General features: G+C 39.3%; 2 protein-coding genes and 1 non-coding gene across 4 annotated transcripts in view; all 3 read left to right on the forward strand.

Annotated features, from left to right (window-relative positions):
* Positions 1–19,605, forward strand: part of pik3c2a (phosphatidylinositol-4-phosphate 3-kinase, catalytic subunit type 2 alpha) — a 41,559-nt gene extending 21,954 nt beyond the window's left edge. For both annotated transcript variants that reach the window (XM_085462545.1, XM_085462546.1), the window contains exons 5-33: positions 1,162–1,282; positions 2,396–2,507; positions 2,651–2,730; positions 3,653–3,716; positions 4,137–4,283; positions 4,399–4,432; positions 4,670–4,910; positions 6,713–6,835; positions 6,949–7,116; positions 7,413–7,530; positions 8,112–8,254; positions 9,714–9,905; positions 10,033–10,126; positions 10,289–10,383; positions 10,520–10,700; positions 10,806–10,910; positions 12,103–12,195; positions 12,791–12,920; positions 13,169–13,305; positions 13,478–13,647; positions 14,392–14,548; positions 15,168–15,277; positions 15,758–15,965; positions 16,067–16,191; positions 16,468–16,585; positions 16,673–16,754; positions 17,024–17,130; positions 17,248–17,373; positions 17,577–19,605. In XM_085462545.1, coding sequence (XP_085318671.1) covers positions 1,162–1,282; positions 2,396–2,507; positions 2,651–2,730; positions 3,653–3,716; positions 4,137–4,283; positions 4,399–4,432; positions 4,670–4,910; positions 6,713–6,835; positions 6,949–7,116; positions 7,413–7,530; positions 8,112–8,254; positions 9,714–9,905; positions 10,033–10,126; positions 10,289–10,383; positions 10,520–10,700; positions 10,806–10,910; positions 12,103–12,195; positions 12,791–12,920; positions 13,169–13,305; positions 13,478–13,647; positions 14,392–14,548; positions 15,168–15,277; positions 15,758–15,965; positions 16,067–16,191; positions 16,468–16,585; positions 16,673–16,754; positions 17,024–17,130; positions 17,248–17,373; positions 17,577–17,759 — 3,764 coding nt within the window. In that variant the 3' untranslated portion in view covers positions 17,760–19,605. The remainder of the gene's footprint in view (positions 1–1,161; positions 1,283–2,395; positions 2,508–2,650; positions 2,731–3,652; positions 3,717–4,136; positions 4,284–4,398; positions 4,433–4,669; positions 4,911–6,712; positions 6,836–6,948; positions 7,117–7,412; positions 7,531–8,111; positions 8,255–9,713; positions 9,906–10,032; positions 10,127–10,288; positions 10,384–10,519; positions 10,701–10,805; positions 10,911–12,102; positions 12,196–12,790; positions 12,921–13,168; positions 13,306–13,477; positions 13,648–14,391; positions 14,549–15,167; positions 15,278–15,757; positions 15,966–16,066; positions 16,192–16,467; positions 16,586–16,672; positions 16,755–17,023; positions 17,131–17,247; positions 17,374–17,576) is intronic.
* A 1,699-nt stretch (positions 19,606–21,304) lies between these two features.
* rps13 (ribosomal protein S13) lies at positions 21,305–24,181 on the forward strand. Its single transcript, XM_085462547.1, has 6 exons — positions 21,305–21,389; positions 21,879–21,927; positions 22,026–22,104; positions 23,012–23,181; positions 23,378–23,478; positions 24,108–24,181. Exons 1-6 carry the CDS (start codon positions 21,367–21,369, stop codon positions 24,139–24,141), a joined length of 456 nt encoding a protein of 151 aa, XP_085318673.1. The 5' UTR covers positions 21,305–21,366; the 3' UTR covers positions 24,142–24,181.
* Positions 23,652–23,784, forward strand: LOC146705025 (small nucleolar RNA SNORA19). Its single transcript, XR_014921817.1, has one exon. It is a non-coding gene; the product is annotated as a small nucleolar RNA SNORA19 (small nucleolar RNA).
* Positions 24,182–24,582: the final 401 nt, after the last annotated feature.

The following is a 24,582-nucleotide window of genomic DNA, read 5'->3' on the forward strand; positions in this document are numbered from 1 at the left end:
TGTTGGTCTCACTTTGTTTTCAGTTCTGTGCGCGTGCGTGCATGTGCACTAAATCAACCATTAATATTTTTGTTCGAGTGTGACTCCACCAACACCATTCCCCAGTCATGTGTGAAATGGTTAACATGTGATTTCGGAATGTTCTCCTCTTGTAACTGGTGCCCTCAAATATGCCCGCTGGGAATTCCATTACCAGTTCAGAATACTTCCAAAATGAGGCATAGTCTGTGTAATTGCATTGTTATAAAATGCTCTTGTAGCACATATATGACCACCATTGCCACACAGGCATTGCAGTGCTTGCTTAAGCAGCAAGAAAAGCCTCACCATTCCTCCAAAGGGTGGAGGGTGGTGTGTTATTGCTTTAGGCAGGGGTGGTCCAGCTCCGTGTGTGTCAATATGAACTTCTTTTAAGTAACCTGAGCATGTGTGCTTAATCCAACGTCTAGATGTTTCTGTGTGTGAAGAGTCTTTGTCTGTCTTTTTATCTGTCAGCCTGTGTTTATGTATATTCAGTGTGCTTAAAAACTCAGTTGAAGAAGGTAAACAGCAGAATAATCTGCTGTGTGTCAAGTTACGCTCTCCACCTAAGCTTCGCTTGGCCTGATACATCAGGTATCGTAGGACACGCAAATGCCTAGAATCCCCCTTAATATCATTTCACAGCGTTCTGCGGTAATGCCTTTGATTCGAGAACTGGTTTGATTTGAAATATGAAACACGAACTGTTCAGAACCTGGGAGGATGTGTTTTGTGGTTAGAAAGGAATTTTGATCACTATAAGATTTAGAGTTCAGTTCCTACACCTGCAAAAACAGCTTTTTAACAGCCTCAGAAACGTATTGTGGTCAAGTCTCACAAAAAAAGCAACATTGGAACTGGCTATTTACCTTTTAATCTTTCTAATTCAAATTAGTCTTTTTTTTGTTTGTCAGGTATGCTGTGGTGAATTGTTTTGAGAATGCTCCAAATGTATTTTTTAATGCTAACCCAGTAGGTCGTGTGCTCAGCTTTGTTCCATAATTACCTTTTCCTCTCCATCTGTTGATCTTTCCATCTTTTGCCTCTGCTCCACGTTTACCTCTCTTTCATGATTACCTTCTTCTCTTTTCTTCATTATTGTCTCTGGATAATTCTCATACCTTTTTTTTTCTCCTTAAGTGAGTTCTCCAGTGGAGCTGTTGATCAGTCAGACTCTGTGCTGGGTCCATGATGACTTGGACAAGGTAGACTTCTCCAGCTATTTGCTCAAAGTCTGTGGCCGGGAGGAGGTGCTACAAAAGTGAGTATTTCTAATATACTGGCATGTGAGAAGCCACTTCTCCCAGGAGTTTCTAATAAGTTTATTTTCTCATCCATTTTTTTACTCTCTTTCTCAGTTTCTCTCTTTCATCTCTTTGTCTGTGAGTCTCCTATCTTGGCAACGTGTTTAATCTGTCATCATCAGTTGCTGGCTAAATTAATGCTGTGTTTGTTGCACGACCGTTTGCTGGAATAAAGCTTAATAATCTTGCACTGGCTACACTCAGAACTACGATACCATTTACTGTAAAATCATTATGTATGTAACCATCACTTTATACTTTTAAACATATGTTGTTTAAGTGCTTGTATTTTTATTATGGATTACATCTTTGGATTATTGGAATTTATAGTAAGCTAGCAAGGAAAACTTTTACTGTATTAGAAAAAATACGAGTCTGGTATCAACATGTGTTTTAAAACCTTTAAGGAGAACGGTAACTTGTTTTGACCAGCACCATATCCCACTTGATAATATGATCCTACAGAGTTTACCAAAAATACAGTTTTCAGAGTTTTCATCAAAAATGGATAAAAATACGTGAGGTACCAGTGCTTGTTTTTGTCACACAGACACAGTTTTGTTATTGAAACAGAGATTTGGATTCTTTAAATATAAAAGGAATCTTTTTTTTTCCCCTTTAGAATCTGACACTGCGAGTATAAAAATACTGATTTATTTATTTTGTTTTTAACAGAGCTTACAAATGTTTTTTAGCCCTGAACATTAAATATGTCTATCTTCTGTAGTTAAGAAATTATCGTGGTTAAAAAATGCTGGGGAAAAAAAAGTGCAAAATTTCATCCCACCTCTGGGATGAAATTATTCTTCGAGGGTCTGTAACTCTGTTACTGGCAATGATTGATTTTGTTTTCATTGAATGGCCCATTTGCTAAAAATAGGCACAAATATAAGCAAATATTATTTTGTCTTTTAGAGAAATGTATACACCATCAGTGGGTTAACCCCTTTCTGATAAAACCTTCCTTTAAAATGTTTTCAACAATTGCTCTATAATATTAACATATAATTGTTTGTTTTTTCTTTTCTTTTTTGATTTAAACCCTTTTTATCTGTCACTACGTGCCACAGTAAACACAGCCTGGGCAGCCATGAGTACGTTCAGAACTGCAGGAAGTGGGAGAATGAGATCACATTACAACTGCTCTCTCACTCAACTATGAGAAGGGACTTGGCACGCACTGTGAGTTACTCTGTCATCCTATCATATGGGCTCCTTACCCACTCCTGAAAACCAACAACATGCAGTCTTCATATGGTAAAATCGTGTTTTGACTGATATACTTTTGGTTGATAGACTGTTGCTGTTTTCCTTCTTTTACTTAGGCAGAAGATGACAAGTCTACCATAAACTTAGAGAAGCACCTGGGCCTGGTGGAGAGGCCTTTTAAGGAGAATGTCACAAGGTCTGAGCATCCTACATTAGTTAGAAATGTCACAAACAACTTCAGAACAAGCAGACTTAGTATTCCATTTTCAGTTGATGATTAGTCCTGTATTTTCACTCCTACTGTTATTTTACTTATTTTAAATCCTCTCTTGGCTCTTTCCAGAAAAGTTAGATGTGATTAAAAAAATAATTGAAGCCTGCCTTTAAAAAACCCCCAGAAGAAACATAAACTCTACCTGATATTAATTTGGCTTTCTTTCAAAGTCTACTTCTCCTCTGGGTGGCTTCCACTGCTGCTGCTATTTTTAGACTGCTCCCTGGGAGTCTCTTTCTCACCCCTTTTTTACTGTGCACTCTGCCATTCTGCACTCTGGTTCTCAAATGTATGCCAAGAGCAAATATACATTCATCAAATGGTGTTGAAAATTTAGTCCCCAGCTCTGAATGGAGCACTTTTCAGCAGCTTTCATTCAAAGAGAAGAAGGCAGCACTGTGATGATGTTGCCTATGTAATTTCCTGAGGTGTCTAAGGGAGAAGAACTATAGCACTTGTCAAACATGACTCATTGAAAACAAATATGATTTTTGTTTTGTTTTTTTCTTGTTTTTTTGCCACATAAGCACAGTTGTCCCATCTTGCTCACCAGACTTGTATCCCTACTACTTCATCACGTTCCCCAAAATGGAAATTAAGTTGAAAGGTAATGGTTTTAAAACAGTGGAGGGACACACAAGCAGAATGTTCACAGAGCGATCTAGAAATGGCAGCTGCACTAAAAGCAAAAGTCAGCAAGAAGATTGTCTTGATGGAGGGATTCGCCAAATTTAAATCACATGAGGTTCATCTGTTTTTGGAGGGGGATTTTTTTGTGTCTTTTTCAATGTCTCTGATTCAAGAACTGTTTGATCACGCCTAATATCTGTGTCTCTTCATGAAGACAAGGTCTGGCTGATTATTTGGAAGGCTATCACAATCAAGTCAACATCTGTCTACAGAATGAGGTACGTGCAATTAGAGAAAATATTGTTAAATGATTAGGATGGTAGTTTGTTTAAAAAAAAAAAAAATTCAAAGTTTAGTCTAATAAAAACTAATAATGTCGTAAAATACCCCAAACATTGTTTTCAAATTCCCTGCCCATTTTTGTGTCTGTTGAAATGCGTGTTAGTAAACCAGGTCATTCTTGGAAGGCAGTTTTCTACAAAAATGTTTTTCAGCCATTGCTTGTTGTTGTGAGTTAATTGAATGCAGCCTGAATGGGGGAGTGAGACAATACAACCCTAAAACTGGCATGTTGCTGATGAGTGCTTCAAGATGTGTTTGAGCTACCTTCTCCAGAACGAAATAATGTTTACTAAATGATGCAATTTTAGCATGCAGAAGTTTGTTGCTGTACTAACCTGCTCTGTGTCTCTGTTTAGAGTACCCAGTATAAGACAGTGGATCGGCTGGTGCAGACTGTAAAGAACATGTGCTGTGCTTTAGATGAGGTGGAGACCCAAGCCATCACAGAGGCAGTCAAAAGACTAAGACACTCTGTCAATTTACCCAGGACACGCTCACCCATGGTTCGTTCTTCATATATACTTCACACACACACACACACACACACACACGCTAGCTCATTCATACCATTGCTTAGTTTCATTTGCCTTTCTAAGACCAACATGCTTTCCTTTCTAGATGGGATTGACATCATCTGGCCAGTCATCAAATGGTAAGTTCTATAAATAATATACAGTGAGACTCAAACAGCTCAGCTCAAAGTTCTTTGTCACCCCTTACGATGAAACAGCTTTTGTTGAAAAGTGTTACAATTTTGGCAAATTATTTGCAGTCTAAGGAAAATGAAGTTAAAATCATGTACTGTGTTTGCTCTCCCATCTATAATACACTGCAACAGTGAGCTGTAGATGCATTGTTAATAACATATTGACCTAACATGGATCCACAGGTCTCACCAGTCCTGTGGAGGAAAGCATGGCGTTGCTAACACAGGCCATCTATGACCTGGCCAAGCTCTACCTGCGCTCCTTCTCCTCTCCATCCTCCTCCTTCCACTCCCCTCCATTGCCCCAGGTTACCGATGGAGACGCTGTGGAAGTGAAGAGAAGCAAAGAAGCTTCTGGCACCACAGACCACCTTCAGTTCACACTGTTTGCCTTGCACGGCATACCAGCCAACTGGGTCAGCAGGTAAGCAGTCAGTGGATGAATGCAGATCTGAATATAAACATACTGGGTGGGGTGATTATATTTATGCGGGACACCTATTAAATCTACATGTTTTGGGTGTTTGTAACAAACTAACTCCTGCTTGCTGATACAGTAGGTCACACTTTACAAAGTACAGATCTCTCATTTTCATCTGCATTTTCTTTGTTATAATCCAGTTGCTGGTCATTTGTGCATACAGCTGAAAGCCACATGAAACCTGAAGTTGAAAGTTTGTTGCAACAAAACATTTTATTTTCTACCAAACCTTATCAAGGCTGCTGTTTTGAACAACTTTATTCTTTCCTGTAGGATAATTAAAACTTTTAGGTAAGAACAAATGGATGAACAATCACCCACTTGCTTGGTATTATTAGTACCACCCACACTTCACCCAGTTTTACTTATGCAAGATAAGATCAAAGAAAGACAGAAGGTGGTGGAAAGCAGTTTGAAGTTATAATTGCTTCATTTTGCAGGTGCATGCAATGCTTACAAGAACAAAGAAGCGATAAATTCTCTTTTAGCAAATAGCAATATAAGATTCAACAAATGTGGTGTTATAGAGTAACAATTTGTTTAGCAGCTAGGAATGAGGAGCATATTTCATTGGTGCCAGAATAAGCAGTAGTCACTTAAACTGTACTGTCACAGAATGTCTTGTTTTCTTCTACTAAACAAATGGCACTGGTGTTGCTCCCCGTGTCTTATTTTTCCATGCCAGTGTCCAGTTTCAGTGCGTCTGGAACACAGTTGAACCGAATTTTCTGTTCCCAGCTCTGTCACGCATTGGTGAACAGCATCAGGGCGTTTCTGACAAGCCCCCTCCACGTTAGGATCTCTAAAGATCTGAAAAGAATTTGTATGCTCTTATCAAAGAAAAAAGGAGCTGTAACCCTGACAGTAAGACTGGAAGAGTTTTTAATCTATCATTTTGGATTGTTGCAGTGTGCCTTCAATAGTAATTTTCTGGTCATCCGTTTAGGCCTTTTATAAAGAGAGGAACTGTCTAATAACAGGCCTGTTTACTCTGGTTTGGCCTCTTCCAGCAGCTGTTTTAAGCCAGCACCAAACATTGCTGCAGTGACAGTTATTCCGAGGATCCCTCCAAAAATATTTATAGCAGAGGGACACAGTGATTCCAATATTTCTGGTCCCAGATTAGTGGCTAAGTATGTTTGTGTTGTGGTGTTATACCAGTGCTGCCTTACTGAAGCTGAGCGTTTGGCATTGTTGTTGCTAGCATGTCCTCCATCTGGAGTGTCAGTAGAAGCCAGCATATTGAGACACCACGGCTAGTGGTAGAGCTGCCAGCACAGATGGCTCTGAGCAGCAGATCAGGCTGATTGTAGTGAAAATACATTATCAGTTTTCTTTTATTTACATGTATATTTTATTTATTTAGTATACAACAGAATATGGTCTGCATCAGACTCAAGGTCATTACTGAAAACGCCAATTAGATTGTGTTGGAGACAGGACATGTGGCATCCACTCGACACCTTCAATTTCAATCATTGCCATTCAAATTTACATTCTCTCTGTTAGGTAGAAAAGACATGCTCTGGTGCACGTGTGGAAATCACTTTTTGAAAACAGACCTGTGTGAAAAATTAAATACTGGATGACTTTTTTTTTATACCTTTATTCTAGCAACATGCCATCAACAGACTACTAGAGTTCTACTAGATAGAACTCCGTGTTTTGCCCAATGTTTTCTGTGTTCAGTAGAATATGCAGTTAGTTGTGGACAAATAACCACACGTTTTCTGGGGTTGTTTCAGTTACGAGAAGTACTTCCTGGTGTGTTCCCTCACCCACAATGGCAAGAACTTGTTTAAACCAGTCCAGTCCAAGAGAGTGGGCACGTATAAGAGCTTCTTCTACCACATCAAATGGGATGAACTGTAAGTCTTTCCTTTTCAGTGTACTCAATTCACTTTCTTTCTCTGTTTTTTCAAACAATAATGTAATATTATTGTCTGTCCATGCTGCTGACACTGCTTTTTGTCTGTCCAAGGATCAATTTCCCCATAGCAGTAGCTGTGCTCCCACTGGAGTCCATACTGAGCCTGGCTCTGTTTGGGGTGCTGAATCAGAATGCCAGTGGCTCCCCAGACTCAAACAAGCAAAGGAAAGCCCCAGAGCTGCTGGGCAAGGTCTCAATGCCACTCTTTGATTTCAGACGGTGAGGAAAGAAGAGCAGCCGGTAAAGGCTGTACCTATGTTTTAATGTTTTTCACTTATTTTACCTAGTATGTTCATATTAGTTATCACACGTTCTGTATTATTACATGTTATTTTAATCACTAAAAGTAATCAATGAAAGTAAAGGAACTTTTACTTTTTTGAATCTCTAAAACAAAAAATATAAAAAAAATTAGCAAGCCAGAAATTAACATTAAAGGATCATAAAACTTTATATTCTTGCCATTCTTCTTAGGATTGCTTGCTCTTGTTGTTTATTGCCGACTGTTTTTGCAGAGTGCTTGCTAGGGGCACCCGACTGTTGTGTCTGTGGACGTCTGCCCAGGGAGCAGCCGCTGCTGCCAGCTCTGCAGGCAGCCGCAAGAGGGTACCAACAGAAAGAATCGTACTGCAGGTTGGCAACAACATTAGTGCAGACTTCTTCCCAACTATCTTTTTTCTTTCTTTTTTTTTAAGTTTCCATTTTTGATGTATTTTCTTTGTAGTGCAAATCATTACATCTTATTTATTTTATCTTTTTTTTTATCACAAATGTTCTTTGGAAACATGATTGCATATGATTGGTATTAGCACTGCTGTTCATGATGCTGAACTAAGTCATTTTACATCAAATACAAAGAACAGTGTGTTGGATTAACATATAGTACATCTGTAGTTGTTTACAACCAACTGGACACATTTTAAGTCAAACAGGATCATCACGTTTAGTAGAAAATCTGTTGCCGGCAATGACTGCCTAAAGTATTGGACCCCTAAACATCAACAGACACTTTGTAGCTTTCCTGGTGATTGCAGACATCTTCAGCTTTTGCTTGTTGAGAATATCTTTAAAAGACAAGTAGATACTGGTGTGCAAGTTCCTCTGCAGAAATATGTGAGGTTGCTGTACACCTTGATTCAAAATTTCTTTCCGCTTAAAAATTTAGTCCTATTAATAAACTGAGCCCTGCTCTGGTGTTTTTTTGTTACCTTCAGGTGAACTTCCCCAACTCACCAGTGGATGTTTTGTATGTTGGACCCAAAGAAGCCCCCAGCCCTGAGCCCCACACACTGGAGGAGCTGGACCCTGACCTCCGACGAAAACTGGAGAAAATTTGCAGCCGAGCTTCCAATTTTGGGTAGGAGATTATTCCCTGTGTTTTTCTAAAGTATAAGGGAAAGATTGTAATGCAGAATTCAGAAGTATTTAACAGTTAATGTATCAGCATTTTGCGGTGTCAAATAAAAGCACTGATATCAGTTAAAACCACTAGAGAGCGAGTCTTGGAGTTACTCAGCCTGATGCACGTAACAGATGTTATTCAAGAGGCTCAAAGCAACTACTGCATTTAATAACTTCTCAATTTTTGTAATTATTTTGTCTTCATATGTCCAAAATCCAACAAAACCCAATATTCTTTTTATTAATTTTTTCCTTGTTTTTTTTTTCTTTTCATGCAAATGGATAAATGACTCTAAAGCTTATAAATAGGATGTGTAAGGCAGTCTTTGTAATAGAATTCACCTCATCAAATTTAATGTATACGCTTTCAAATTCTAATCGTTGCCCTTTTGATGCCAGTTAGGCTTGTACTAGACTTGCAGTGCTTGGGGTTATGAGAGTTTAAAAAGATATGCACAGAAAGAGTATTTCTAGTTAAGTCTCCCATTAAGCAGGCAGCTTTTTGGCTTTCTTTCAGGCCACCTAAAATCCATTAGACTTAATAGATTTAAGAAGGGATTTTAAAAAGATGCTGCTGACTTTGCCAGCCACAGTTCCCAGTACATGCCTCTCTGTTGTCTGCTCCAGCGTGTCTGTGTTCATCCAGCTGCTACGGGCCCAGTTAAATGCTCTCTTATGCCTGCTGCCAGCCAAATCTCCTCTCCACGCTGCCAACATCCGCGAGACTCAACCGGCACTTTAACCCAGAGCTCTCTCTCACTGGGCTCTCACCGCCTGTTTGCTGTCCTGTCCATTCATTTCTGTAGCCTCTGTGGACACAGGGCTTGTGGAGCCACATCAGTGCTTATTTAGCGGGAGCTGTCTTTTTTGTGTGTGCAACACTCCTTTACTCCATGAAGCAGGCAGTTTAATTGTTATTTACTACTGGAAGGTCGGGGTCAGGTACAAGTTGGAGTTTTTTATTTGAGGGGTCAGGGGGGGAGGGGGGGAGTAATCTCCAGGATTTGGGTTTAAAGCAGAGCATCAAAAAGTGATTTAGTTGTCTTTCAGGGACTAGCAGTCGACCTTAGTGAAACATGCGACAGATATGTAACCATAAAAGGAGGAAGTCCTTCCAATTTGTGTTCAGTTTCCTGTTTAAACGTGCATTGCAACTATAGAGATTTTATTGCTCGCTTTGCATTATGTAGGATTCTGCTGAAAGGGCCCAGTCTCTGTTTTAAATATCACTTTTGAGTCTTTAATAATTTTGAGATTTCTGAGTTTTGAGATGTCATGACCAAATCTTTTTAAACACGTGTGTAACTCAAAAACTTTTGAGTTGAAGTCTTTCTTTTAATTTTATGTAAACAGCATTTAGACATATCTCCCCCCCCCCCCCCCCCCCCCCCCCCCCCCTCCTCCTTTGTCCCCAGGCTGAAGCGAGCAGACCACCAGCTGCTGTGGGACCATAGGCTCCACTGTCGGAGGGACCACCCCAGCAGCCTCCCTAAGGTACTGGCCAGTGCGCCCAGCTGGGACTGGGCCAGCATGGCTCATATTCACTCCCTGCTGCACCACTGGCCCACCCTGCCCCCCGTAACAGCGCTGGAGCTACTTGACTCAAAGTACGGCGTGAGCTCAGTACTTAGACACACACAGATTTTTACAAATACAAAAATTCCTTACTTGTATAAAGGAGGATAGAATGTGTGCGTTGTCTCCCATCTCTCATTGTAATGTATGTTTGTGTAGGTTTGCAGATACTGAGGTGAGAAGCGTGGCTGTTAGTTGGATTGAGAAGAGCAGCGATGATCAGCTGGCTGACTACCTGCCACAGCTCGTACAGGTATAGCTATATGTACAAAGGTCTGCACTAAAATATGTGCTTTACATCCACTTTAAATCAATTTATTCCCTCTTTATTAAAATTCTTTTTCTCATGTGCTCACTCACAATTCCTTCAGTTAAAATTCAAAGTCTGTTTTTTGTTTCCTCATATGCCCACCAGGCAATAAAGTTTGAGTGTCACCTAAAAAACGCCCTCGTCATGTTCTTGCTGTCCAGAGCACAAGGCAACATAAACATAGCACACTACCTCTATTGGTAAGTGTACAGCCAAAAAATAAATAAAAATTACAATCCTAAAGACTTTAAGAACATGTATATGAGAAATCATGTGATAGATGTGAAGAAAATGTATTTTAAAAAGTGGTCATCACCATATCTACAATGGTTGCAGGCTGCTAAAGGATGCTGTGCAAGATTCCACCTGGGGACCGCGCTATGAGCGGGTGCTGGGTGTCCTGCTGTGTCTGTGCGGAGCCAGGCTGAGGGCAGAGCTGGAGAAGCAGACTCACTTGGTCACGCTGCTGGGAGCCGTTGCTGAGAGGGTCCGACAGGCTGGTGGATCTACACGACAGGTTAGCATGTGCACATGTGTGTTCGTGCGTGTGTTAAAGGCCATGTAGAATGTCCTTTCTAAACGTGTATGTGTATTTACCTATCTGCATGTTTGCGTTTGTTAGGTTGCACTCCAGGAGGGCCTTGAAAACATTCAGAACTTCTTTCAGAGGAACAGCTGCCGACTGCCCCTCAGCCCCAGTCTGGTGGCAAAGGAGCTAAACATTAAGGTAACACACACAAACACAGTTAAACAATTATCTGAAACCATTAGCTGTACCTGAAGAAAAAGGATTGCGCTCTATGCATTAACTATGCGTTGTTTAAAATTGTATCCAGCTCAGCAGACCTTTTACACTATACTGACTATATCTGATGACAAAATTATCAAGTGTAGAGAATAAATAAAATAATCGTTTAATGGAACCAACCACAGAGCAGGAATAGAAGAAAACCTCAACTGAATTTTGCTGCTGTAAATGTTTCAGTTCAAACAATTGAAGAAATGAGCTTCTTAAGTTACAACTTGAACAAAATATAAAGCATGTGAACAAATGTTCCAAAATATTACAGAGATGGTTATCATGGTTAATGAGATCCCCTAAATGATGTATTTATACTTCTGTAAATGCTGTACTCTTCTAAGTAAGAGGAGGATCACTGCTTGGCACAATGGGAATTGTGAGAGATGAGACACAAAGGATTACATTTGGTGACTCATGCTGCCTGCCTCCATCTGCACATTTTAGCTTTCAGCTTTGCCAGCTATAAGTTAATTTGCAATTAAATATAAATTTATATTAAGTTTTACATCCATGGCTCTCAAAGTTTGGTCTTTGTTAACATTTTCTGTCCTCTTGAATGCAAAAAGGACAAAATGTACTACTGTGCACATTATGATTTGATGAAGAAGTCCTGAACCGGACTAATTGTAGCCACTCTCTTCCACCAACCACTGCACAATAAAGCTTTCTAGCACTGGTAAATGTAGCTTGTATTAAGAAATGCTACAGCTACTTTCTCTAATGGTATCAACTACAAACCACGACAAAAATGACAGCTGCCAGTGTGAGCCCCCATCCTGTGAGCCTTAATCAAAACCTTGCTGTACCTTTTATATAGCTTGTATGATTTATGCAGGCATGATTTTTCACAATTAAAAAAAAAATTAATATATAAGTGTCCTTACATTATTCAAAGTCATTACTTTGTTTATCCTGCTGAAGTTACTGGATGATAACATTTCAGAAAATGCTAAATGTTCACAGGCTGTCTTTTCCGAGTAACATGCAGGTTTAAAAACATCCTCGAATAAATCAAAACCGTAGAGAAATCACTAATCACTAAATCACTTTGGGATGTGTCTCGGAAGACAACATAACAGTGTGATGTAATGCAGAGGATATTGCTGTTTGTGTGTAGGCCTGTTCCTTCTTCAACTCCAACGCTGTTCCCCTCAAACTGGCATTGGTCAACGCCGACCCCTTGGGAGAAGAGATCAATGTTATGTTCAAGGTAGTGTATGCGCAGACACACAATCACACACGCCCAATGTAAAATGCTGAAAATGAGTACACTGATCAGCAAGTCAAACAACGCCTGAGAACAGGTTCGAGTGTGTCTTTCATGCATGTTTCCATGTTTTATGAGTGGAGCCCACAGTAGCACACAAACATGTAACTGTTTACATAGTCTTGATATGAACACTGCACCCCCTGGTGGCTGAAGTTTAAACCAGCCAGTAATTGATAGATACAGTTTACTCAAACAACAAATGCAAAATGAAGTGGCTTAATAAAAAAACAAAATAATGTATTTTTAAAAAATTAAATATCTCAACAGAAAAAGAATAACAAAACAAATGATTTGATAATTAAAGTGCCTCAATAAAATAAAAATGGGTAAAAATAATATGTAATTACTCTTGTGTATAGTGTGCTTACTGTAAGAAACAGTGCAAGGTATTTAAATAAATACTATACTGAACTAAAAAATGGAGTGCTAAGGATTCTCTGATTGACAAATTTTGTAAAGACTTATTGCACAGAGTAGAAAAGATTCCCTATGTGTGTATAAACTAGCTCTCTCTTGATCTACCTGCATGCATCAGGTCGGAGAAGACCTGAGGCAGGACATGCTGGCTCTGCAGATGATTCGCATCATGGACCGAATCTGGCTGCAGGAGGGTCTAGACCTCCGCATTGTAAATTTCAAATGCATCTCCACTGGCAAGGACAAAGGTAACAGACAAGCACATAAAGACACACTCCCGTCAGTCGGCTTTAAATATCCATTTACAAACCAAGCACACATGTGTACTAAAAATACTCCTACACCTTTTTGTCTGTTTAATCTGAAATTGCTCCTAGCATTATTAGAAAGCATTCCTGCCATGTAGCTAATTTGTTGAGTAAACCAATTACCACATTTACAGTTAAATATACTATATAGCCAGTGTAGTGTTAATAAAAGATTTGCTGTTGTGTAGGTATGGTAGAGTTGGTGCCTTCTTCTGACACCCTCAGAAAGATCCAGGTGGAGTACGGCGTGACAGGATCTTTTAAGGACAAACCACTGGCAGAATGGCTTCGCAAGTACAACCCCGCTGAGGATGAGTATGAGAAGGTGATACATATTCTCATGAAATTTAAAGCACTTGTTAGTCTGTTTGACCTTTGACCCTTATAAATGTGAATCCTTAATCCAAACATGCAACCTTTTTTTTTTTTTTTTAATTTCATTGCAGTACTCGCTTTATTTAGCCATGCTTAAAATACCCTTTTCTCCTCTCCTTTAGGCTTCGGAGAACTTCATCTACTCTTGTGCTGGATGCTGTGTTGCAACCTACGTGCTTGGCATCTGTGATCGTCATAATGATAATATCATGCTGCGCTCCACTGGTCACATGTTTCACATCGACTTTGGCAAATTCCTGGGCCATGCCCAGATGTTTGGCAGCTTCAAGAGGTGATGATCAAATCTCACATGTATCATGGATGCAAGTGTGAAATTGCTATAGATAAAGGATGCTTTGTCGCGCTATCAAGTTTTGAAGGTGTGCCGTAGTGATATGATTGATTTACAACCCTCGTAGTTCCCAGGGGACTCCCACAGCACACAGGTGTTTTTTGGTTGTTGTTTGTTTTGAGTGCCTTTAGAACTAATGTGTTAAGTTGTCACGAACAATTTAAAAAGTGTGATCTTCACTTTTATGGATGAAAGGTATGTCAAGCACCCAAAATGAGGTGAAAAAACAAACAAATCCCGAAAAATTATATACCTACCCCACCGAAGACTTTGTGCATAGTAAGATATTAGAGTACATCCCTGTGCTCAAAGGCCCCACAATTCCTTTGTGGGTGACTGTATTTCAGGAGCAGAGGATAATGACTTTGAGCACAGTAAGATTAATGTGTGTTTTCAGTCATGACCTGATTCTTAACTGAGATTTTCACACCGTGTCCAGGTTGGCTCTGTTACAACTACACTCTTCTATTTTTGGCCTTGGAACATTTTCTTGCTGAAATGTTTATACATTCATTTATTTATTTATGTATTAATTCATACATACTCCTTTTTTAGTGTTTTACGTGAGGGAGGATGTCAATTTAGGCCATGTTTTCCCAGAGGTTTAAACAAGTGATGAAAAACTTTTTGCTCTTTTATGAGAAGCTGATGTCAAATCTTGTCTCCACCCTTTTTTCCCATCAGAGACCGAGCTCCGTTTGTTCTGACCTCTGACATGGCGTACGTCATTAACGGAGGCGAGCGGCCCACCAGCCGCTTCCAGCTGTTTGTGGACCTGTGTTGCCAAGCCTACAACCTCATCCGCAAGAACTCCGGGCTTTTCCTTAACTTGTTGTCACTGGTGAGAGAGAAAACAAAACAAACAAGCCCGAGTACATACACACATGTGCATAGTACATAGCACTCTAGCTGTTCATACACACATTGATGGTAAAACGAGTTTTGTTCTTGTACTTTTGTACTGCTGACTGTGCCATTTAACATCTTCATCTGTCCCTATTACTGGTATTGGCCTCCTTTTTGTCACCTTGTTTTCTTTTACACCTGCAAGAGCCAAAATAACAAGATATGCAAACCAAGAGCATTCATAATAAATCAACGCCTCTCTGTCCTAGAAATTTGTGTGCAATAAACTTAGAGGCTCTGCTTAAGTGAAAAGACTTCTGTTTATTGCATTTCTAACGGAGACAGTCTTGGTGTCACTGAACTGAACTGAATTATACTGATTCTTTGCCTGACCTCGCTGATTATACATTGGACAAACAAAATAGTAGACACACCTGTCGGTGCAATTAAGCAGCACCAGTAAGCACATATTCCAAACTGAACACACAGCAGAGTTAGAAAGTTCTGAGTAATAAGTGGGCCAACATGCAGAAAACTACTTCAGATAACTCAAAAAAAGTCACCAAGTGGTATTCACCTCAAATATCAGGCATGTGTTTCTCTGTCTGTTGTAGATGATGTCATCAGGTCTCCCAGAGCTGACCGGCTCTCAAGATTTAAAGTATGTGTTTGATGCACTGCAGCCACACAACACAGATGCTGAAGCCACCATCTTCTTTACCAGGTAAATGTATTAACATCTTTCTCCTCCAGTCCAAAAAACAAAACTAAAAACATTTTGACATGTTTATTGTTTGGGGGGGGGTTTTTAGCACATTTTTGTTCAACTTTAATACTTTTCTCTGATTCATTCCACTCTACGTGGCAGGTTTTGTAGCAAGATATACTTTAGTGTACAGTTTATGATGTCAGATACTAAAAGTCCACCAGGTGGCAGTACATGATTAGGAGCAAAACAGGAATAGCTGCTATCTCGCTATGCAACAACACAACAAAAGTACAACCAGAACAAGGCATGCTTGTTTTTTGAAAGACCAGTCAGACTGGATTGAAACTGGAAATGTGCTTTGAATGTTTATTTCTTCACATAGCCAAAGGTCAAGGGAGCATAGTTAAAAATTGTGTCTTTGGCATGTTAAATATTTAGTTTCATTTTCACCTGATCTAATGCAGATTTCCTCCCCTTATTTTCTAACTGTCCCAGGCTCATAGAGTCCAGTCTAGGAAGTGTGGCCACCAAGTTCAACTTCTTCATCCACAACCTTGCCCAGCTACGATTCTCTGGTCTGCCGGCCAATGACGAGCCAATCCTCTCTTTCTCCCCGAAGACATATACTCTGAAACAAGAGGGACGCATCGTCCACGCCTCCATCTTCTCCTTTCAGAAGAGATATAACCCAGACAAGCACTATGTGAGCACCAGTGAAGTCTCATTTTGTTTTCGATTTTCCTTTTTCGTCTCATACTGGATTTTGCCCAAACTGTAAACTGGCTGTTTCTCCGCTCTGTGCAGATCTATGTGGTGAGACTCCTGAGGGAAGGTCAGAATGAGCCACAGTTTGTCTTCCGCACTTTTGACGAGTTTCAAGAGCTCCACAATAAACTGACTATCCTCTTCCCTCTCTGGAAGCTGCCAAGGTAGTTTTGTCACCACCCGCTTACTCCCTTATCATCCAACAATGTCATCAATCTAATTAAAACCTGTAAGATAGTGAACTGGCCAGTTAATTATCATGTTTTGGAGATGATGCAATCTTCGCTAACACTCCCAAAATGCCATCCTGCTGTAAGCCTAATAATGAATTGGTGTTTTGTTTTGTTTTTGTAATCAGTGTTGTGACTGCCGGTCTAAGTGTTACATCAGATTCTGTAAAGTAGATCGGCTAATCATACCTTGCTTCTCTTTTTCTCTAGTTTCCCCAGCAAAATGGTGCTTGGCCGAAGCCAAATTAAAGAAGTAGCAGCCAAGAGGAAGCTGGAGCTCAATAACTATGTCCACAACCTGATGAGAAGCTCCACAGAGGTTACCCAGGTATGCACACACACAAACAAACACACTCCGTATACTGGAATGATAGTAATCAGGAATAGATTTTCAGTCTTTCTGGTCTTCTTCTAGTGTGACCTGATCTACACATTCTTTCATCCAATTGCGCGGGATGACAAGACAGAAGGTGTGGATGCCATGGCCAAAGCACCTGGTAAATACCATCACTTTTCATTTCCATTTACTGTTTGTCATTTTCTTGACATTGTTTGTGCTTTTGCTTTCATTACTGTGCTATCATTAAGCCATGTACTGTTTATAAATATCGACAAGTAATTTACCAGTTTGTCAAGTCACTCTGAGTTTGTAGGCAAAAATATTTAATGGTTCATTGAATAAAAATTTCAAATGCATATGCATTTTAAAATGCATTTGCATGCATCCAGATTCATGAGAGTTATGTGTGGCGTGTGACTGTTGCAGAGCCTCCACTGAGTCCCACTTCTGGTCGGGTGGAAGGAGAAGTGAAGCTGTCAATCTCCTACAGGAATAGTACTCTATTCATCATGGTCATGCACATCAGAGACCTGGTAGGCTTCAAGAATTAAATATATATTTTAAAATACTGTTTTGATCCGTTCATGTCATTTCATTCTTTTTCTATTTCTCTCTGTTGTCATACAATTAACCCGTCTCTTTCCTGTCAGGTTTCTGAAGATGGAACAGATCCCAACCCGTATGTGAAGACTTACCTGCTTCCAGATCCACACAAGACTTCCAAACGCAAGACAAAGATCTCAAGGAAAACCAGGAATCCTACCTTCAATGAGATGGTTAGGAAATACTATAAGCTATATTTATTATCTAGTATGGCATTGTTAAGAACCATGATCGTAAAAATGTTAGACTATTTTGATATTTACAGATTTATTTTTGATATGAAGATGTTCTACTGAGGTACTGAAATCCAAGAACTTCATGGTCAGCTGCCTAAAGACACTCACTTTGCTAACTTTTCCATTCTCTTCTTCCACAGCTGGTGTACAGCGGCTACAGCAAAGAAACTCTGGGCCTTCGGGAGCTGCAGCTGAGCGTGCTCAGTGCTGAGTCGCTGCGTGAGAACTACTTCCTGGGTGGCATTACGCTCAGGCTCAAAGACTTTGACCTCAGCAACGAGACGGTCAAGTGGTACAAACTAACGGCCGTTCCATACTTCTAACCCCTGCCCACCTCCCTCTGCCGAAGCAACAGTTCTGACTCTGCCTCTTCAAGCAAAAAACAAACAAAAAACAGCGCTGCATTCAAATCATATGGGAAATGCAGCAGATGCTTACTTGAAAATGGTGGTCACCTCAGCTTTCAGTTCACTTCAGCACTGCTCTTTCTTTTCCTTCTTTTCTTTTATGGATGAATTTCCTACCATTCAGATCGTTCAGTAATAATCTGCAATATTTTACTTTCAAATCTATTAAACCAAATTAACTATTTCTTCCACATGAATTGTGTTGTAATTAGTATTCTTAAGATTTCATAAGAAGAATACTTATGTTCTCATTGCTGACAAACATATACCACGAGCAACAACATTCTGCTGAATTTTACCATGAGGTTGCATGTAATTATGTTGCCACTGAGGTTATTCCCATATGACGTGAATGTGTGAAAAACTCCTTCAGACGTGCCCTCAAAGGGCGATCGTTCGGGCTAATTCACAAATCTTCAAACGGGGGAGCCTGGTCTTCATTCTTCACCATTTCTTTTTTTCTTCCCTCTACAGCTAATCAAGATTGTTTTTGTGACAAACAATCTCCTCCTTTTGTCTCAGTTTTCCTAAAGTGTAACAAAGAGCTGTAACGTTTTGTACATTTTGATATTAGAGGACCAAAACGGCTTACTTTCAGAAGAGTATATATAGGCTGACACATTTATTTTTTAAGTAATAGAAAAGGGGCTTGTTTTGACATTTTCCTTGTTTATTTTCTATATAGACAAATAGGAGGCATCAGGGTTTCCTGCTTTGTAGCAGATACCTCTGGGTTAGAGCAGAGCGCCAGGAAATCAACCATGACCTTAATATTCCCCAAAAATGTGCCAAAAGTAATGAAAAGGACAGTAAATCAAACCACACTTTCATCAAGGTGCCTTTGTTTGTGCTCACGCTCAACATGGCCTTATTACAGGTTATATTTTATTAACAATGTGATGTCCTTATTAAAGAAAAATCTATATTCTATAAAGCTATATCAGTAGTTCTTCCACAGCAGGTCTAAGTGTGGGAGTGCAACCTTTTTTGTGACAGTGGAATGCCACTAAATGCACAATACTAGGTCTTTCACTCGTGGTATTACTTGACTGTTTTCACACAGCACACCTTAAAAGGGGAATTTGTATAATAAGCTTCAGAACATGCTTTTATACTTGCTCGGGTTGAAGATTATGATTGTTTGAAGACACTGATTGGTAGTCTGTTTGGTGCGTTCTTCAGATGGTTCAAAACCACAAGTCAGGAACTGAGTTACTTCTGGAGTCTGGACCTGAGGCTGTTTCACCTTTGGGCAGCAATGCCACACTCACCCCTAGTGCCTAATACTGGTGTAACAATGCCATGAGTCACTGGATGGTAATAGCTGCCAGTGAAGTCCAGAACAAGTCAGGTTTTGTGACATTTAGTTGAGGGAATGCTTTGGCAAAACGACACAAATCAGATACTGAAAGGACAACTTTACCTTAAAACGTCTTCACAAAAAGGGAACAGGAATCGTGAGCATGAGATTAGCTGCTTTCTTCTCTACTTGCCTAACTATGAATCTAAAGTTGTTGTTAATGTTTAATAAAGAAATTAAGATAAATGTTTCTAAAAAGTTTTTTAGAGATCCATAAGACAACGTCATGTTATGATTATTAGTGGCTTCATTTGTTCTTTTAGCAGCTGTACAAAGAAAGGAAGCATAGTTTGTATTAACATGGCCAGTTATTTATTCCTAATTGGTGACCTCTTGCCTGAATGGATCAGTGTGTACTGTAATCCTTCTTTCTTAAAGCAAATTAAATGTTTTTGGAACGTATGTGTCAAAATTGTGGTCTTTGTGTGAAATTTGTTTGAAGGTAGATTACACAAACCTGCTTACTGATTCTATTGTTTCAATTTTTTTGCCCGCAAGTTAGGTACAGTACTGTGCAAATGTCTTGAGCTACCCCCTAATTTCTTTATATTTTGCTCCCAAGAGACCTTTCTATTATATATTTTTTCTTTAATTGTTCTTGAACAATAATTCTTCAGGCTTCCTGAGTGGCTTTTTCAAGTTTTTATTTGGATGTTGCCTGCTCTTTCCCTCAATTTGAATCCAGTCTTTGTACCAAACCATCTTCTGAGAATTTTTGTGTTTAAGCTACTTAACTCTGACCTGTGAGTCATTCAAGCATAAAAATGGAAACCAGTATGGTATCTACATATTGAACAAGAACCAATTTTCCATCGTCTTATTTGCATGTATTTTGCTCACATTACTTCATTTGAATGTATGCAAATTGCCAAAGATCACTCAGTTTGACAGGCGTAAAATAGTATTTTTCCTCCAACAAGCTGATTCCTAAAGGACTATTAACCAGAAACTTGGCATATCTTGTCATGGTTATGGATACTTTGAGAAAACCTGGAAACGTGCAGATAAACATCTGTAAACGGTATTCTTTAAACTGGAAAGAAAAGAAATAATCTAATAACTGATAAAGAATCTGGGAGTACATCTGTTTTCTTGAGAAATGGTTTCAATGTAAGGGTTTACAGCCATTAAGAGAAATGAAGGGAAAGTATTGCAAATTACAAACTGCACTGAAAATCAGTGGCAAAAGATCTTTGTGTGTTGAATCTAAATTCAAATGACTGGTTTAAGTCATTGTCATTATTTATGGAGAAGGTCAGAAAAGAGTTACAACAGTGACCCATTTCTAAAACATTGTGGGGGCTTTCATCCACCATGTAATACCAGCTGAAAATCATCTGATTGGCAACAGCATCATTTTCAACATAATGATCCCTAACACACTTCCAATCCATTGGTCATGGACTGGCATTCGCATTTCCACAGCACTCAGATCTCAATGTTATTGAAGCAGGGATCATCTTCACAGAGAACAGAACAAAAGGCAGTTAAATTCCAAAGGATGTGTCCTTCAAGAGGCCTGGAGTTATTTCTGAAGATATTTGAATTTACAAGAAAGCTTGCTCAAGAATTCAGGCTGCCGTGAAGAATAGAGGTGATCAACAAATACTCTTTGAAATTGTACAGACTCTATTTCAGCCTTATATTCTGGATTTCCATGTGTGTTCCCTCGTTTCATTAAATTACTGCTCCCATTTCCCGTTTTATTTTTGCACAGTACTACATAACACTACAGCTGGATGAGAAATACCTTAATTTCTGCAGATATGAAGAGAAGCTATTTTACGAAAAAATCGTATGTTGCGGTGGACCACTGTCTGTGTTTACCTCCACAATGTATACTGAGCTTGGTGTCCCACAAATTCCGCTCACATGTCAGTGGCCAGTTTCTTCAATTGAGAAAAAATGGCGCTAACTAAAGCGGTTTCAGTGTGATAAAAATTAGCGTCCTTTACAAGGTATCGTTGTTCAGCTATTACAAACTCAAGTATTCAGTCAGACTGAAGAAGAATGAGGGAGATACTAAAAAGCTGAGCTAGGGTAGTTTTGTTGACGTCAGGTAGCGTCAACAAAACTCCGGTCTACGTCATTGCGTCATTTCCGACGCAGGCGCAAAATACCATTTTCTGTCGCGTGTGCGGCCTCTCTTCCTCTACCGCCATCATGGGTCGCATGCACGCTCCCGGGTGAGCTCTCTTTTTGTCTTTTAAAGTTGGTATTTTCCTTCTGTAGACTGGTTTTGTTTGCAGGAGATAGTTTCTAAACATGTTGTGGCTGACTGGGGTCAAAAATGAAATCTGGGATTCAACCTAAAAGTGAGAAATTGACTTACATGCACACAGTCAGTCGACATCCTCCTTTAGCTAGCTTGTGGTAGCCAAGTTAGCACATTTGCGCATCGAAACGATTTTAACTCCCCGAGTTGTACATCATGTTGCATATAAATGTATAACTTGCAAAGTTTAAGTCACGCGTGTTTCTTCTTACTGATAAAGTTAATTTACTGTGAACTGATCATTTAGTTAAGATTCATGATCGGTAAGCCAGCACTAGTATGAAGCGAGCATAACCCGGCCTAACGTTTTTTCCCCTGTTGACTTGACTATAGTTTTTGCGTTGTTCTGACCAAACTGTCAAGTTCTCACTACTAACGGGATTTTGTTTCTCGCTTACAGAAAGGGCTTGTCCCAGTCAGCTCTGCCTTACAGGCGCAGTGTTCCCACTGTGAGTACACATTCATTATATTTCGCTAAAGCGAAGTGATTATTGCACATTTTTTGAACACGCGTCCTTTATTTTAATACCGTCCCCCATTTTTGTAGTGGCTGAAGCTCACATCTGATGATGTCAAAGAGCAGATCTTCAAGCTGGCCAAGAAGGGTCTGACTCCTTCCCAGATTGGTAAGTGCTAGTTTAGGTTTTCTTCCCTGCAACATGCAGATGTTGAGATTAATTACATGACATGACTATAATAATTGAAGATCACCACAGTTCAGTTCACAACTTTTGGCAGACTCAGATATTGCTGAGCAGTTTAAAAACGTTTGGCTGCACATTACTTGTGCTAGATGCCCTTCCAGATATTTGGCTGACCATGATGTTGATACCATTATGCTAAATTTCTGCAGTAATTTTTAATTCAGAATTTCTCATAATTGTAAACGTTGGGGTTGCTGTTATCATGTTCTTGTTGTTCTTTGTCCTCTGAGCTTCAGTGCAATGTAAACCAGATGTATTACACACTGTCTAGTCTTAAGTTTTTACACTGTCATTCTAAGCCATTATAATACAATAAGAAGTGTATGTTGTTTTCTCTGATATTTACAAATTAGGATAGATTGTCTGTATTGTGAGTAAAGTAAAGACGAGATGGAGCAGGTATACATTTTCCTATTGACTGATAGCTACAGGCCTCAAGGGTCCACAGAAACTCATGTCAAATCAAAACGTTTGGAAAAGTCCTACAAAGATTATTGCCAACTTATCTTACTGTGCAAACAATCATTGAATAAAATGACTTGTCATCAGTGACAAAAAAATGTGATGCCATTCAGAGAAAACTTCAACTCTTTCTCTGTTTAGGAAAATTACATTAGCCAGATGCCACTTGTGTTACATAAATCCAGGAAACACAATTTACTCACTTTGAAAAAATTTTAGTTTTGCTTTTGAATCAATATGCAGTCTTCATTTCTCTGGAATTTTTTTAATCTGTTTTAAGACTGTTTTGGCAGATTTATGCAAAACTTAATTTGTTGGCAAAATCCCATGCCTGTTTCAGTTTTATCATGTCTATAAACCTTTCTAGGTGTTATTCTGAGGGACTCCCACGGTGTTGCCCAAGTACGTTTTGTCACTGGCAACAAAATTCTGAGGATCCTCAAGTCCAAGGGTCTGGCCCCTGACCTGCCAGAGGATCTGTACCACCTCATCAAGAAGGCTGTGGCGGTCAGGAAGCACCTGGAGAGAAACAGAAAGGTACAGCAAAGCTAGGCCAATGACCTGGAACAAGATCCTATAGCATAACTTGGAAGATAAGTTTGTTTTCCATGTAAAATTAAAAATGTAATTTTGATGTTGTCATCAACAGTTTAAAGGATTTTTATTCTTTGGAATGCAAGCAATTTGAAATATAATGGGAATTGAATGCAACACGTTGTTGTTATATTTGCAGGACAAGGATGCCAAGTTCCGCCTGATTCTCATTGAGAGCAGGATCCACAGGCTGGCCCGTTACTACAAGACCAAGAGAGTACTGGCCCCCAACTGGAAGTAGTATGTATCTGTGATGCTTTGGAGATGCTTTTCTTGTTATTTGGATCGGAAAATTAAATTTTTGCATGTCGGTTACCTGTTTGTTATCAAAAAAAATTGTCACAAATGGTAGTTTTTATTACAACACTAATCGTTTAACTGTATTGTAATGTTCACTAAGTGTATACATGTAAGTGCACAATTCATTGTCATGCTCCTCATTGTTTATTAGGAGTATTGATATTTCTGTTGTGCTAGAGAAAAACTGGAGGTAAATTAGCAGAGCAGCTACTTGGTGCAGTCTCTGCCAGTCCCCTTCACACAGTGAAACTATTTGTGTACATGTGTGGTTTAGTGTGGATGGACACATTGATGTTCTAAAAAGACAACTTGGTCCTTTTTATTCAGCTGTAGTTTTGTAGGTTTGCACATGTGGTGTTTTAAGCAGGTTGTAATTTATGTGGCCAACATGAACTTAATTTTGAATATAAAGAAATAATTACAACAAAGTAAAAATCATGAGTGAGTAATAGGAAAGAGATGGTTATACTTGTTCCCCTAAAAAAAATATATATGAAGATTTAATGGGTTTTTGTTTTTAAGTCAAAGGTTTTTGTTTACTAATGTTTTTTTCCCCTTTCTGTTTACAGTGAGTCCTCTACAGCTTCTGCTCTGGTGGCATAAATTCTACACTTTTGGATTAATAAAACCGTTTAAATTGGGAGTTGTTTGTTTGTCTTTTTGTGTGTATGTTAAGATTTAGAGATGCACTTGAAATACAGGCCAAACACCGAATACAAAAAAGAATACATTTAAATGGACCGGTACTTTTACAGTGCTTTTCTACTCTGAGCGCTCAAAGCGCTTTACACAACTTGCCTCATTCACATGAGCAATGTTTTTTTTTTTTTAATGCTCTTTCTACATAAGTGCTTTGTAACACACACACGCATTCATACTCCAGTTGATTCATGGAAGAGCAACTTGGGGTTAGACTCTTGCCCACTGATATTTAGCACACAGACTGGTCTAGCCACCAACCTTCCGAATAGTAGGTGACCTGCTCTACCACCTAGGGGAAAACAAATGCAGCAATACATGCCCATTGAGAGCAGGGCCCTATAC

Source organism: Copadichromis virginalis, linkage group LG7, assembly GCF_057382275.1.
Source record: "Copadichromis virginalis isolate Kocher_CV1m ecotype Utaka linkage group LG7, C_Virginalis_male_GT1.1, whole genome shotgun sequence".
Classification (NCBI taxonomy): domain Eukaryota; kingdom Metazoa; phylum Chordata; class Actinopteri; order Cichliformes; family Cichlidae; genus Copadichromis; species Copadichromis virginalis.